Below are 15768 nucleotides of genomic sequence, written 5' to 3'. Positions count from 1 at the left end.
CAGCCCAAGATTTCTGAGACATTTGATATTTTGATTTGCTTGAGTATTGAATTTCACTAAAGAGTGATGAATAATATAGACACAATGATATACATTTCATTGCTGCTTTTTTGGATTAACAGGGGAGAAACTGTATCACAAGAATATCACTGACACACATTGATGTTGCAACACAAAACTTAGGTCATGTCAGCTAATACACCTATTTCACATTTCTGAGACAGTTAATACACATTTTCAAATTTTGAGATGGCTAATAGACATTTTTCACATTTCAGAGATGGCTTATAGACCTTTTTCACATTTCAGAGATGGCTAATACACCTTTTTCACATTTCAGAGATGGCTAATAGACCTTTTTCACATTTCAGAGATGGCTAATACACCTTTTTCACATTTCAGAGATGGCTAATACACCTTTTTCACATTTCAGAGATGGCTAATACACCTTTTTCACATTTCAGAGATGGCTAATAGACCTTTTTCACATTTCAGAGATGGCTAATACACCTTTTTCACATTTCAGAGATGGCTAATACACCTTTTTCACATTTCTGAGTTACAAATGAGGAAGCTGTCTGGCTTTTCTGAGCTTGTCAAAAACATTTGTTATCTCCATTACAGGAGATAACAAAAACAATTCTAGATTCCTTTTCAACACAGTAGCAAAATTAACTAGGAATAAAACCACTACAGAGAGAAACACTCAATCATTACATAACAGTGAAGATTTCATGAAATTTTTCATTGATAAGGTTGAAAATATTAGACGTGAAATACTGGCCATTAAATTAAAACCGGACAGGACTGTAACAAACCCATCACATGACACTGTAGCAATATCAGATCAATGTTTAGAGTGTTTTGCTCCGCTTAGAGAGACCGAACTAGCTACATTAATCTCTTCAGCCAATTCATCAACTTGCATACTAGATCCTGTACCTACATGTTTGTTTAAACAGATTTGTCCAGGAGTAATTGAACCACTTTTAAATATAATCAATTCTTCCCTAAGCACTGGCTATGAACCTAAATCACTTAAATTAGCAGTTATTAAACCCTTGATTAAAAAACCTGATCTTGACCCGTCTCAATTGTCCAGCTATAGACCAATATCAAATCTCCCCCTCATCTCTAAGATTTTAGAAAAGATTGTAGCAAAGCAGTTATGCTCGTACTTAGATAGGAATAACATTCATGAAATGTATCAGTCAGGATTTAGACCTCATCATAGCACAGAGACAGCGTTAGTTAAAGTAGTAAATGACCTTCTACTGACCTATGATCAGGGTTGTGTCTCGCTGCTTGTGTTACTCGACCTTAGTGCAGCTTTTGATACTATAGATCATACTATTCTCCTTGATAGATTAGAAAATGTTGTTGGTATTAAGGGAACAATCCTCTCCTGGCTCAGGTCTTATCTGACCGATCGTTATCAGTTCGTAGATGTAAATGGTGATTTCTCCATGCGTACTGAGGTTATTTTTGGAGTTCCACAGGGTTCTGTTTTAGGCCCACTGCTCTTTACTTTATATATGCTACCCCTAGGACAAATTATTCGTAAACATAGAATTAGCTTCCACTGTTATGCTGATGATACACAGTTGTATGTTTCAGCGAAGCCAGAGGACAGACAGAAGCTTAGTAAAGTTGAGGGTTGTGTAAAGGACATTAGACGTTGGATGTTAAATAACTTCCTTTTACTTAATTCTGATAAAACAGAAATACTTTTATTAGGCCTACGTGTAGCTAGAAGTAATCTTTCTGATCACATGGTTACTCTGGATGGTCTTTCTGTTTCATCATGTACAGCAGTTAAAGACCTTGGAGTGATTATTGACTCCAGCCTATCATTTGATGCTCATGTAGATAATATTACTAGGATAGCTTTCCTTCATCTCAGAAATATTTCTAAGATAAGAAACATATTGTCACTACATGATGTGGAAATACTAGTTCATGCATTCGTCACCTCTAGATTAGATTACTGTAATGCCTTACTGTCTGGATGTTCCAGTAGGAATATAAATAAGCTCCAGTTAGTCCAGAATGCAGCTGCTAGAGTCCTAACTAGAACTAGAAGATACGACCATATCACACCGATATTATCAATACTGCATTGGCTCCCAGTAAAATCTCGCATTATCTATAAAATACTTTTATTAACCTATAAAGCACTAAACGGTTTCACACCACAATATCTAAGCGACCTTTTGGTTTTATATGATCCGCCACGCCTACTTAGATCAAAAGATGCAGGCTATTTGACGATACCTCGAATAGTGAAGGCTCCAGCAGGGGGAAGAGCCTTCGCTTATAGTGCCCCACAGTTATGGAACAGTCTTCCTATTAGTGTTCGGGACTCAGACACAGTCTCAGTGTTTAAGTCTAGGCTTAAAACGTATTTGTTTACTCAAGCCTACCCTGACTAGACTTTCTGTTCTACTACTTCGCAGTCATAATAATCTTTGTTCTCCCTCTCTCCTTTCGCCGAGCCACACACAATTTTATGGAGATACTAGAGATCCAGATCCTTTCTGCCTCTGGATGGAGCTCAAATGTTCTCAAATTCCAGATTGCTGGGACTACGGCTGCTCCTAAGGCCATACAGACTTCATATAAATCCATAATGAACTTTTTCCACACTATCTGTTGTTACCCAGATGAGGATGGGTTCCCTTCTGAGTCGGGTTCCTCTCAAGGTTTCTTCCTCTTAAAACATCTTAGGGAGTTTTTCCTTGCCACCGTCGCCACTCAGTGGCTTGTTCAGTTGGGGTAAATTCACACCTTTAATATCTGTATACCATGTTGATATTTCTGTAAAGCTGCTTTGAGACAATGTCTATTGTAAAAAGCGCTATACAAATAAAATAAAATTGAACTGAATTGAATTGAATTTTGTCAGACTAGAGATGTTTTAACCATTTACAATCAGTGGTTTTTGAGTAGTCAGATTCTTATGTCTGGCTACAAACATACATGCTCATCCTTATCTCAAATAGCATAAAGCCATTTTTTCTGCAAAAACATCAGTGGGAAATGAGTGAAAGCTGAAATACAAATGCTCGCTTGAATTCTCTGTGCATTTAGGCATGCTGCAGTGATTGTGAGATGTATTTGCTGCTCTCACTGAAAGTTTTGAAACACCACTACTTATGCTTCCACATTCATAACAGAGAAGTGTAGGAAAAGGTCTATATAGTACAAAAAATACTCACCTTCAAACTGTGATCAGTTGCCAATGTTTGCAGTCCAGCTGCATGATAATAAAATTTCTTTTTCTCCTGTCCATCTCTGGGGCCCCACCATAGTACCACCTTTCCACATTACGGTAAAATTTATATTTTAATTTTATACTTAATTTGACCAAAGTTTAGTAGTTGAAAGTAGGAAATGGCTTGTCATAGCCATAGTGCTAAAAGAAGTCTTAGCACCCTTTAGACTTCATGGTTTATCCTCAGAGGGAACCCTTAAAGACCAATTCCAGCTAAAAGAATTATGTAACAATATAGAATACATCCAAATCTGCTTAATGTATTATTCTGATAATTTTTTGAGTTTAGCACCAAAGAATAAAAATTGATCCATCATCATTTGTCGGTAAACAGGAGAGCATGGCTGCGTCCAAAACCGCATACTTAGCTTCTGTATAGTAGGTGAAATACATGTATTTCTATACTATATAGTAGTTAAGTATGCGGTTTGGGACACAGCCCATGGCTTCAAGCAGTTGTCTATTTGCACATATAGCATGACAAATAATTAACTGCACTTGAAGCTTTCGTAAAATTAAAAATAAAAACACCCAAAACTGTATACGGTACCATAACGCAGACGAACTGTATGTTGATACATGAATTTCTGGGGGGAACATCAGACGGCGTGGTGCGGGGACGTAATGACGTGTGCTGTTAATCACTCTATGTTCTATAACATGTAAAACGGGAACATGAAAGGAGTATTCTAAAAGCAACTCATGTAAACCTTAATCACAATATTGTCTTATTCAGAATAAGGTCAATAATTAGATTATTGCTGTAAATGATCCATTCATCCATCCATTTTCTATACCAATTATCTTACAGGGTCACAGGGAACCTGGAACCTATCACAGGAGGCATGGGACACAAGGTGGGGGACATGATCACACACACATTCACACACCCATTCATACCAAGTCTTTGGACTGGGAGAGGAACCCGGAGTTCCCATAGGAAACCCCTGCAGCACATGGAGAACATGAAAACTCCACACACACAGTGCCATGGCGGGCATCGAATCCCCAACCCTGTAGGTGTGAGGCGAACGTGCTAACCACTAAGCATTGTGGCTTGATTTCTTTTATTAATCTTCATTTTTCATGACCAAAGAAAGCTATAGTTATTCACAATGAGGAGCCTGCAGGTTACAAAACCACGTTCGTGTAGTTGTCAGACAGATGTTAAAAACATAATAATCAAAAAACCCACTAATTTTTAAATGGCTCTTACAGCAATGTGGACAGGGACACTTCACCCAGGCTTCGAACTCAAGGCGGTAAAATGCCAGTCGAGGGCACTATCGGCAATACCTGAAAGTGACCACTAGGTGTCACCGTGGAGACGGGTGTCGGTTTGTTTCGAAGCCTGGACACAATACGGCACATTTACGTCAACTGTGCAATTCAGTGCAACATGAATTTGTCTGACATTTTACTGCTGTAGAACGTAATAGCAATTGAAAACCCTGAAGTATGATGACGTCATATCCGGTTCCCGCTCATATTTGCAGCGGCGTCCGACAGAGATACAAGCCTAGTGTGACCGCAGGTGGCCTAATGCCATTTTAAGATGCCTGTTTGAACATTGTTCATATTTTATTGTCTGTTTGCAGTGTGAAAATTAATGTCAGATAGATAGATCGATAAATAGAAAAACAAAAATGTGCATATGTAACAGGAAGTACGGAAGCCCTAAGCGGCTATGCATTATTACTTTTTTTCCTGTTGTTTTTTCGTAATCTCGAGATAACAAAAGTTGTTTTCTCATGATCTCGACTTAATTTCCCTGTGCACTGGACATCCATCCATCCATCCATCTTCTATACTGCTTATCCTTCCTTCAGGGTCACGGGTAAACCTGGAGCCTATCCCAGGAAGCATGGGGCACAAGGCGGGGTACACCCTGGACAGGGTGCCAATCCATCGCAGGGCACAATCACATACACATTCACACACCCATTCATACACTACGGACACTTTGGACATGCCAATCAGCCTACCATGCATGTCTTTGGACTGGGGGAGGAAACCGGAGTACCCAGAGAAAACCCCCACAGCACGGGGAGAACATGCAAACTACTGGACAGCCATCATTCCGAAGTCAATGGGGATTTTGAATGTTGTTTTTTTGCCTGAAATAAGGTCTGTGGTTAACACAAGCTCAAGATATCTTCACGTTTTATACTACGTCATAAAATACATCAGTAATACCCCACTCAGGATTTTTTAAAAAGCTTCTATGTGTCTTGAAAAAGACGGTTGCTAACAAGTGTCTAAATGGTACTACAGAGGTTGTCGAGGAAATTAAATGTCATCACGCCGAACAGGAAAACTCTTCTACTACATCCTCGTTGTGTTTATACTCGCACTCTTGCTACTCAAACTTTCCAACTTGTAGATTTATCAATTTATAGTATTTTGCAATTGTGTTGCTGTTGTTTTTTAAAATAAAGATTGAAAGAGTTGTCAGAAGTGTAGTGGTGTGGTGACGTTGAAGTTATGCGACCGTGATGTAGTTCGTTTATAGCCTAACATTAGCTTTTTACTTCTGGCGATTATATCTAGGCTTCAAACTCTTATGAATCTTATCTTAATGAGCGAAATATGTAGGAATCATACACTTTTGTTGGTCACAGAGCTTATTTTCTGCAATAATACAAAGGCCAATGGAAAAATCCTATTGCCCCATTCACAAAGCAGGAGATTTTCTCAGGATAAATGGTGGCGCATGGCTTAGTGGTTAGCACGTTCGCCTCACACGGCCAGGGTCGGGGTATGATTCCTGCGGCTCTCTGTGTGCAGAGTTTGCATGTTTCCTTCGGGTACTCCGGTTTCCTCCCCCAGTCCAAAGACATGCGGTAGGCTGATTGGCGTGTCTAAAGTGTTTGTAGTGTATGAATGGGTGTGTGTATGTGATTGTGCTCTGTGATGGATTGGTACCCTGTCCAGGGTGTACCCTGCCTTGTGCCTGATGGGATAGGGATTACCTGGCTTAGCATGTTCACCAGGGTCGGGGGTTCAATTCCCACCATGGCCCTGTGTGTGCGGAGTTTGCATGTTCTCTCCATGCTGCGGGGACTTCCCTGGACGGGATTGGCACCCCTAGATTTCCCCGTGACCCTGAAAAAGGAAAAGCGGTATAGAAGATGGATGGATAATATAATCTAATATAATATAATATAATATAATATGAAACCACATATGTGTGTGCCTTATGCTGTTTATACAAACTGCCCTCGAAAAAAGACAGGAACTCTGAGGAGTCTGGTTTTGTGTCAGATCAGTTCCCCTTTCCCAAAGCCATATCTTTCAACAATACTTCATCCTCTCCTCTTCTTAACCTGCTTTTCTCCATCACATCCTTCTGCATTATTGAAGCAGATGGCCATTTGGGAAGCTGCTCTCTGATTCATTCCTGTTTCTTTGACATTTTTATGATTTTTTTCTATAAGCCCTCATTAGTGGATTTGGTGGTTATTCCAAATCCACTAATGTGACTTATTCAGAAAGAATTCAAGTTGAAGCTGAGCTCAATCCAAGATATGAGAGAATGTGTTTATGTAAGGAACAAAGCTCACTTTTACAGGAAAAAAATCAAAGATGAGGTAGTGTGGCACATCCCAAAATGTTTTATTCCCCTTATAGCGTTAGACTGTAACGTTACAAACATAAATGTTCTTGGAACATTTCTCACACACCATTCACATGAAAAGGTTAGTGAAAATATCCCTATATACGTAACTAATAATGTTGCAGCAATATTGTATAAATGTTTATAAACGAGACGCCCAGGAAACCTGACAGATTAAATGGTTTGAAGAAAAGTTACTAGAACTGTAACACTCAGAAAATATTCTGCTAACCTACATTTGTTAGCTGACAGGGTGCAAGTGTGGCTTTCTCTCAGTCCTGGGATTTGAACCCAAATCATTTCCATTACTAGCATCTAGCAACTAGCATTAAGCTACCACCTTATATAAAAATACTTTAAAGTACTATTGCAGGTCTGGACTATTTTTTTCTTTCTACAGTCTGAAATTTTGCAGGACTGATTGTCTTATCAAACCATTCTGCACATCAACACTAATGCACCACAGAAAGAAACAGTATTGTCTAGGGATGCACCAAATGTTCGGCAACCGAAATTATTCGGCCGAAAATAGCCAAAAAAAATGTTCGGAGTTCGGCCGAATAAGTGAAAAGGCCGAATAAATTTGACCGAACAATGATGTGTTTGATGACGCGACCAAATAGCCTAGCAACCAGAGTGAGACGCGCGAATGTCATGACCTCCACTTCCGGCAGCGTGCTCGGAGAGGTGAGCGGGCGCGTGCATGCACGAGCTACGTTTGCACAATGCTTAGCTGTTATAGTCCTTGTGTTCACAAACATTTTCTGCTCTTGAAAATAAATGTTTTAAAATGCAGAGTATGTTGTTTTCTATTTCCTATTGCCACTATTCTTATGGAAAATAGGAAAAGTATATTTGTACTTATTTAATGACAAATAATTAAATCTAGAAGTACAGTATGAAAAGCAGTCATTAGTGTATTCCCCTGTAAAAATACAGTGTATTGCTGTAGACAACACAGTTTAATATTTTAAAATGATGTAATAAGACAGTAGGATACTGTATTTGGTAATAACAGTACTATACTGTAAATGTTGATTACAAAAGTAGTCCTATAAAAATACAGTGAGTGGCTGGCAACTCTGCGGCCTGTATTTTACTGTAGGCTATTCTAATTTTATTGAATATTAAATTACACTTTTTATCTGATCCCAGTCCAGTGCTGTTGGAGGAAATGCTGATTGACAGCTGCTTCTAGTCCGCTCAACAACTGGTAAGTTTGCATTTATCTTGAACAATGCTAATAATCATTAATGAGTATGAAATGAAGACTAGATTTTTACATGTTTAGTGTGATGACCTCATGGCCCTGGTGATGGTCATTCTATACGGCCTGCAGAACAGGAAGTTCCAGCCCAGAGAGCCAGTGACAGGAGAAAGGGAGAAGCCTATAGACATGATGCTGGTGGAGAACAGCCTTTTCAGGTTTATGCAAAAAAAAGTATTAAAAAATGTGTTACCTAAGTTTATTATTTATTTGTAGCTTTTTCCCCAAATATATGTGTGTGTGTGTGTGTGTGTGTGTGAGAGAGAGAGAGAGAGAGAGAGAGAGAGAGAGAGAGAGAGAGAGAGAGAGAGAGAGAGAGAGAGAGAGAGACAGACAGACAGACAGACAGACTAAGGCAGATGCTCCGACTGCACTGCTTTATGCTGTAATAACGTGGTGTATTGAGGAAATGAAAAGGAGAAATGTCTAGGAATCCGCTTCAAATTCTACTTTAATGAAAGTTGAGTGCAGACACAACAGGCACTATAACGTTAAAGCTGAGTATTTTAGTTCATCAGAACGTATTTTGTTCATCACAGGGTAGTATGAAATATCAATGAACCGGCGACTTTAGCCGGTTTAGAAAAAAATGCGAGCCGTTGGGGAATCGAAAGACTCGGCTCTTATTAGTGGGCCGAGCCGAATCGTCTGATTCACTGATACGAGTCGGAGTTCCCGTCACTAGTAAACAACAAACGATGTCTAAGCTGAGGAGGCGGATCCCGTACAGCTGATTGGCTGAAGTCACCAGCGCGGAGGCGGGGCTTCAGAGAACGACAAGCGCAGGGATTGGTCAGAGTCCCTAGAACGCTCGGTTTTTCCTGGAAAGTTCTTAGAATGGTTTTACGAGAAGTTCCCAGGAAAGGCTTGTCGCTATGCAGTGTTGATGATGAGTAAATAAATAAATAAAAATAGAAACACGCATTCAATTTTTCAATAAACCATTTATGACTCAACAAACCCAACATTGTATCGGAACCTTATGAACTCGGGTAAAACTGGTTTGATCCATGCGTGTGCTAAAAAAGGAGTCATACCGGGAATGATTGGGGGCGACTCAGAGAAAGTCACTGATGGCGTCAGAGGCGCGGACACGCGCGCTGATTCGGAGAAAAGTCGTTCCTGGAACTCAGGCGGAATCAGCACGCCAAAGCCCCCAGTTGTTTCGGCTACATACTTTTAAGCTGGTAACCGGCTGAAACACTATTCATTAGCGCGGATCGTACCGGGTGCTGTTTCAGCCACATCTCTGCTCCCGGGTTATTCATTTATAACGTCGGCGGTTTTCACCAAGAGAGGCGCGGGGGGAAGGTGTTTAGATCGCGGCGCGGGGGGAAGGTGTTTAGATCGCGGCGCGGGGGGAAGGTGTTTAGATCGCGGCGCGGGGGGAAGGTGTTTAGACCGCGGCGCGGGGGGAAGCTGTTTAGATCGTGGCGCGGGGGAAGGTGTTTAGATCGCGGCGACGCACCGAGTCTCAACAAGCAGAAGCTCAAGAGCAGCTGAGAAACTTTCCGAGACGGTTGAGGAACCTGACTGAAGCCCTCGCTCATACGATGATCCTCTGCGTTCAGGGGTGAGTCCGGATAACTCAGCTGAGTGTAAGGAAATTAAACCGAAACGCACAATTTGATCAACTCAATCTTCACCTCTTAGCTGCTTCTCCTTATTCACAGAACAGTGAGATTAGTGGCTTCATCATCATGGATTATTTCAGTCTTTAGGTTTTGTTCGGTTTGTTACTTTTTAAAACAAAAAAAAAAACAAAAAAACTAAACGAGTCAGTTGTAGTGAACTCGCTCTCAGAAAAACAAACGAGGTCTTTCAAACAATATCAACAATAACCAGTAGGCTATATTTGCAACACTGTCCTGGTACTACTCTATTTTTTTCATGCATTACCACTACTAAGTTTTATTTAGTCGTTTGTTTGGAGAATTATATTAACCATTGATTATGAAGTGCTGTATTCGAGCCCTTCAGTTTACCGACGCAGTAAATCAATAGACAGAACAAAGGGCTTCTCTGGCTCTGTGATCTACTGCCAAATTTGATTCTTTCCATTTGTAAAAATAGCAGCAGATCTAGTTGTGAATAATGCACATGTGCCTCAGTGTCATTTTAAAGAAACCTTTAGGTCACTGGCCCTGTGATGATGTATTTTGTGTTTTATTTATTTGTTTTGTCCAGTCCCAGAGCTCTGTTAGGAGACTCGCAGTCTCAGGTGGTTCCTCTTGGGGTTTCAGTTGTCTCTTCCTCATCAGCACGTTGTCTCCAGAGCACCCCCAAGTTCTGGGAATCCAGCAAAGAACTGTGCACCATCACCAGCAACTTCTGTTACCTCGATGCTTCAGGTAAACGCTTTAATAATGTTTCAGACATTCATTCCTGAGAATCAGGTACAAATGCACATTGCATTGTTGCGATAAATATATCCATGTGTGCAAGAGATCACGTTTACAGCCATAGTCTAACGAGTGTATGGTCATGGCTTTGGAATGAGAGCAACGTGTTCTGTTCAACCAAGGAGTGTTAATCATAGGAAGTAGACAAAATGGCAACGGCAGCAGACAGGCTGGAGCACACAGCTTGGCGTAGGTCAGTTGAGTCATGAAAATTGTGTCTTAGTCTTAAGGCTTTCCTGGGAAAATTTACATTTACATTACTTATATTTATTCATTTGTCTACTGCTCTTATCCAGAGTATCTTACATGCAAGGCTGCCCACAATCCAAGCATAAAACTAAGCACCTGAGAGTGTTGCACAAGGACATAGAAGTTTCTCTGTCAGTTCTGCCATTTAAATTCACAAATGTTCCAGTCATAACCAGTTCCTGCAGGGTTTAGTGATTTTTTGGCGATCGCAGAAATTAACGCTAAATCAAGGGAACTCGGCAATATTCGCAGCAGCCTCATGTGATGTCATCACAACACGCATTCAGCCACAGGCCTCTTCGATTCACGTGCATCGAACACGAGTACAGCAAAAAGGTCTCATTTACCAACAAACATCACTGTGGAAAGTAGTGATGTTTCAAGTAGTTTTCTGCAAAAAAAGCACAAAAAAATCTGCAAATTACTACATCTTTTTCCAAAATTTGCCATGCAAAATCAAGCATTTTTGGCTGTAACAATCACAAAAAACTCTACGACTGATTAACCACTAAGTTACCAGTTTTGAGAGTTGTCCTCAAACTTCTTGTTTGTTTCTCCTTTTTTAGGGTGGTACTGGGGCACCATCACAGCCAGTGAGGCCCATTCACTCCTTGAGGCGGCCCCAGAGGGCACGTTCCTCATTCGGGACAGCAGTCACCCTCTCTACATGCTGACTCTGTCAGTCAAAACGGGACGCGGCCCTACTAATGTGCGCATTGAGTACAGTCATGGGCGCTTCCAGCTCGACTCGAGTTCACCAGCCCGAGCACGTCTGCTCTCTTTCCCTGATGTGTTGAGTCTAGTTCAGCACTATGCTACCTCAGCAAGGGGACGTGACGCGGCTCAGGAGGACAAGTGCGATCCCATAACTCCCCTGGTACCTAAGGAGTGTGCTGTGCTGCTCAAGCTGAAACGTCCACTCCGCCAGCCTCAGGCTTTTCCATCCCTACAGCACCTTGCACGCTTGGCTATTAATCAGTACACAGCCTGCCCAGCGATGCTGCCTTTACCAAAGCCATTACTGCAGTACCTACAGGAGTACCCTTTCCAGCTCTGACATCACCATGGAAACACCAACTTGAACATAAAAGAGGACCCTGATGTCATTAATGAAAATGATGCAGATGAAAGCTCATTTCCAGAGAAATGGGGCTTTGGCTTACTAACCAATGGTGGCTATATTTAAAGCTCTTGAACACTTTTCTCCTTTAGCAGTTATGACTAATTTTCTCCTATGGGATAAATTAGATTTCAGGTTCCCAAATACAGACTAAACTGGAAATTCACTGGAACTTAACAGAATTGCAAATGACAAATAGAAAAGTCTGCAGCAATTCAATGTCAGCATTGTAATGATGTTTATAGGACATGGTGTAACTAGTTTCATTACCCCACAGACTTTGGATGAACCTTAAAAAACAACTTGGAAACTGTGGGTTTGATTCTCCCTACAACATAGACCCAAGGGTCATATCACTTATTTACAGCGATTGTTTGCTTAAACAAAATGAAAGCTACATAATTTTCCCCATGGCTTGAGCTACAAGGCTAATATAGCTAAGTAAAAGACACATGTAGAGCTGTTTTAGCAATGTTAAAACTCCATGCGTAAATCATCACACACTTGCCGAAAACTATGGTGTTATCTGATAGATTTGTAATTTGTTTAAAAAAAATGTTTAAAAAGGTCAAAAATAACATTTTGATGTTAAAGTAAGTAGAAGCGGCCATTTTGAAGACAGAATCACTTTCTTTCCTCAGAGAATATCACTCTGCACTACCATCGGACTCCGACTAGCTACTTTAGCTAGCTACAGAGTGAACCGTATACCAGGATATAGCCAAAATAAACAATGTTTACTTCAGGTTCACTGCTCAGAGGTAAATTTTTTTATAGAAAAATGATAGAACAGCAGATTTAGATGTGTTTTTATATAATACTTTTTTATGGCTTGTGGTTGTGATTACAAGCCAGTTTGCTAACGTAAACATGAAAATCCTGTAAAAATGTTTAGAATGATTTACTTTTTCTGATTTTGCATCCACGAACACAAACGCAGCTATTGTAGCAAGTTAACTTAGCGCAGTAAGTTATTGTTTACATTAGCAATAGGCTCAGAGTATAGATGTCACATAAAGTTTGAAAACTAATATTAATCGTTTTTCTTTATAATTTTGAAAAAAGTCAATTTATGAAACAAACTGCAATTTTTTTTAAAGGAACTGTTAATGGTATTGCTTGGTCAGATGATATCCTCTATAAGAGTGTGATTATTTTGAAGTTCTGTTCGCAAAGTGCTAAACTAGCAACTAGAAGTCTCCCTTACTTGTTGGCTACAAAACTCAAGGAGCAAACACCAGACTCCAAGCGTAATTTGGCAGACTAAAAACAATTAAGGTTAGGGAAAATGTGTAAATTTCATTTTTGGCCTGTTCTTTAATTCTTAATTTCTTAAAGAGACAATCGAGGGTGAGAGGCTGCCAGTGAGCTCCACTGCTTGCAACATGGCAACTGGATACACACCAACATTAAGTCAAAGCCCTGTGTTGTCTCTCTTTCTTTCCTTTTTACTTTTTCTACACAAAATTCGTTCTGGTACATATTACTATATAATCAGTCCAGAATAATTTATTTTTTTCTATCCCCACAATGTGGGAGTTTGTATATATTTATGGACAAGGATCCTTTTTATTTTATAATAAAAGAAAAATACTGAACCATTCAAGCTCTTTCATGTGATCTTATTCAATATGTTTATGTTAATAAATATATTTATTTATGGACTTTCATCTGACTCTAGAAATGATTTCTTGTATTTAGCGTAACATTTAATGCTTAATAAGGATGAATTAACAATAGGCGGTATTAAGATTTAATGTAGTATCCAGTTTATGGTAGTTGAGTTGGAAACACAGTGGCTTTGAGCTCGAGGACTGAAGCATGAGGAGCTGTACAGTGACAGACTAGTCTGTTTTTGTTCCTAGACCCAGCAGAGAGCTTTAGGAAAACAAGGCAAATACGGGAAAGAGGATGAGCTGAACTGCATTAATAAATAACAGAATCTCAGCCAAATCACTTGTCTTCCGGGTACTAGATTCTCAGTAACTGCCTGCAGGGATGTTCAAATTGGTTTTCCACACGCAATCGGATTACTTTCAACAACATGAACAGAACCAGCTTGACTGAGTTGAAACCATTCTAATGTAATGGAATTTATGGGATTAAAACACTCAACGAATTACTCATAGGCTTTTAAAAAAAATTCAAACAGTCTGTTTCATCAAAACACTATTATACCCCCCCCCCCCCCAAAAAAAAAAGCAAACAAACAAACAAAACAAAACAAAACAAAAAAACAACTTAATAAAATAATGCGGCAATCAAATACATGAAATAATGGGACAATAGTCCATTACTGATGATACAGAGGCAGAAAGAGACAGTGTGTATGTGTGTGTGTGTGTGTGTGTGAGAGAGAGAGAGAGAGAGAGAGAGAGAGAGAGATTAAAGTCATCACTGTTTTGGAAAAATATAATAATAATAATCATTTCCTAAAAATCTGAAACTGGGCTATACTGTAATTGTATTAACTTAATGGAAACACTTACTGCCCATAAAGGCAGATTTCAAGTCCAAGTCTTCATCTGTTTTCTCTGAAAGCTTACTTTGGTTTCGTTTTTATTAGGATTTTAACTGAAGCTGCTGACTCTGACACATTATATGACAAGTATCTTATGTAAACATGAGTGTATTTACATCAACCTGCTACAAGCCAAACAAGCGATTAACCTGCATGTCTTAAGTCGGACAGTTAGACAAAACAAAGTGTACACTTGAAACAGTATTGCAGGGAATATGTCTTTCTCTGTGTATGTATGTATGTGTGTGTGTTTGTTCAGGAGCGGGTGAGCATGCGGCAGGCTGCCAGCTGTTTCGCAGAATGTGTGCAGTGCTTCTAGGGAAAAGCTACCGCAGCACCGGGAGGGGGAGTTCTCAGAAACTGCTACAATAATTACCTTCAGCCTATTGCACCCTTCCACACACACACTCACACACAAGCTCACAGAGCACAGTCTCACCACAATAAACCATAACCACATGCAATAACCCTCACAGCCAGATATGTAACGATGAGAAACAGTGCACAAGTAGATTTAGAAGGAAGACAAAACGACAACACAACGGAAACAAACAAGTTGTTTATCTGGGTTGCCAGTTATTCAACATGACACAGGACTTCTAAAAGCACTCATAGGCTTTGTGTTTTGCAGAGGTCCTGACTGTTAATCTTCAGGATGGGTCGCACTACAAGATGACCGACAGACATAATTACAAAATTCAGAGAAATTTTGTGTCTTAGTCATCAAACCTTCCACAATACAAGATCAGCCCAGAATAAAACATCACACACTCAGGGTCCCGATCAGTGATCCGGACTCTCAGATTTGTTTCTCATGAACAAACGCGACTTCAGATTAAAAAAAAAAAAAAAAAAACACATGGCAGATGAGTTGAGTTTGACCATCGGTGATTATAAGTCTTGCATGAATTATGTCAATATTGTGGCTTTAAAAAATAAAAATAATAATAATTAAAAAAAAAAATACACAAGACATTCAGCATTTTGCCACACTATTGAATATTTATTTTTATTTACAAACTGAAACCAGTGCTATGAGTAGAGGAGTGCTAGAGAGGTTAAAACTGGATGAAACACACCACAAGATAATAGAAGAAACTTATTTCAGAGCAGCTTTTTGAGATAATTTGGGAGGGACAGCCTGACCTCAATACTGGCCTGATAATCCTATTGTGTATCTTAGTCTTAGTATTACTCAGTCATAGCATTTAGCAGGAAGTGTGCCAAACCACACAATATCCTTCATGGAGTAAATATAGATATATAAATATGTATTTAAAAAACATTAAATTTTATCAATTTTAAGTGCAGCTGTTTTG

The 15768-nt window shown here is 39.6% G+C and overlaps 1 protein-coding gene and 1 long non-coding RNA gene across 2 annotated transcripts; one reads left to right on the top strand and one right to left on the bottom strand.

Annotated features, from left to right (window-relative positions):
- The first annotated feature begins 9083 nt into the window (after positions 1–9083).
- Positions 9084–13598, top strand: cish (cytokine inducible SH2-containing protein). The gene is made up of 3 exons (XM_017480048.3): positions 9084–9730; positions 10345–10508; positions 11375–13598. The coding sequence occupies exons 1-3, from the start codon at positions 9711–9713 to the stop codon at positions 11863–11865; spliced, it is 675 nt and encodes a 224-aa protein (XP_017335537.1). The 5' UTR covers positions 9084–9710; the 3' UTR covers positions 11866–13598.
- Positions 10347–11465, bottom strand: LOC128634032 (uncharacterized). The gene is made up of 2 exons (XR_008397230.1): positions 11326–11465; positions 10347–11199 (listed from the first exon to the last, which is right to left on the bottom strand). It is a non-coding gene; the product is annotated as an uncharacterized LOC128634032 (long non-coding RNA).
- Positions 13599–15768: the final 2170 nt, after the last annotated feature.

The sequence above is a fragment of the Ictalurus punctatus genome, chromosome 11 (assembly GCF_001660625.3).
Source record: "Ictalurus punctatus breed USDA103 chromosome 11, Coco_2.0, whole genome shotgun sequence".
NCBI classification, from domain to species: domain Eukaryota; kingdom Metazoa; phylum Chordata; class Actinopteri; order Siluriformes; family Ictaluridae; genus Ictalurus; species Ictalurus punctatus.
The sequence above is the reverse complement of the archived record's forward strand: the minus strand, read 5'-3'. Positions and strand labels throughout refer to the sequence as shown.

Excerpts from the sequence above, each read along its gene's own strand:
- cish (XM_017480048.3), top strand. The coding sequence starts at position 9,711 with ATGATCCTCTGCGTTCAGGG. Across the intron at positions 9,731-10,344 it reads ATGATCCTCTGCGTTCAGGG|TCCCAGAGCTCTGTTAGGAG; the intron begins GTGAGTCCGGAT and ends TGTTTTGTCCAG. Across the intron at positions 10,509-11,374 it reads CTGTTACCTCGATGCTTCAG|GGTGGTACTGGGGCACCATC; the intron begins GTAAACGCTTTA and ends CTCCTTTTTTAG.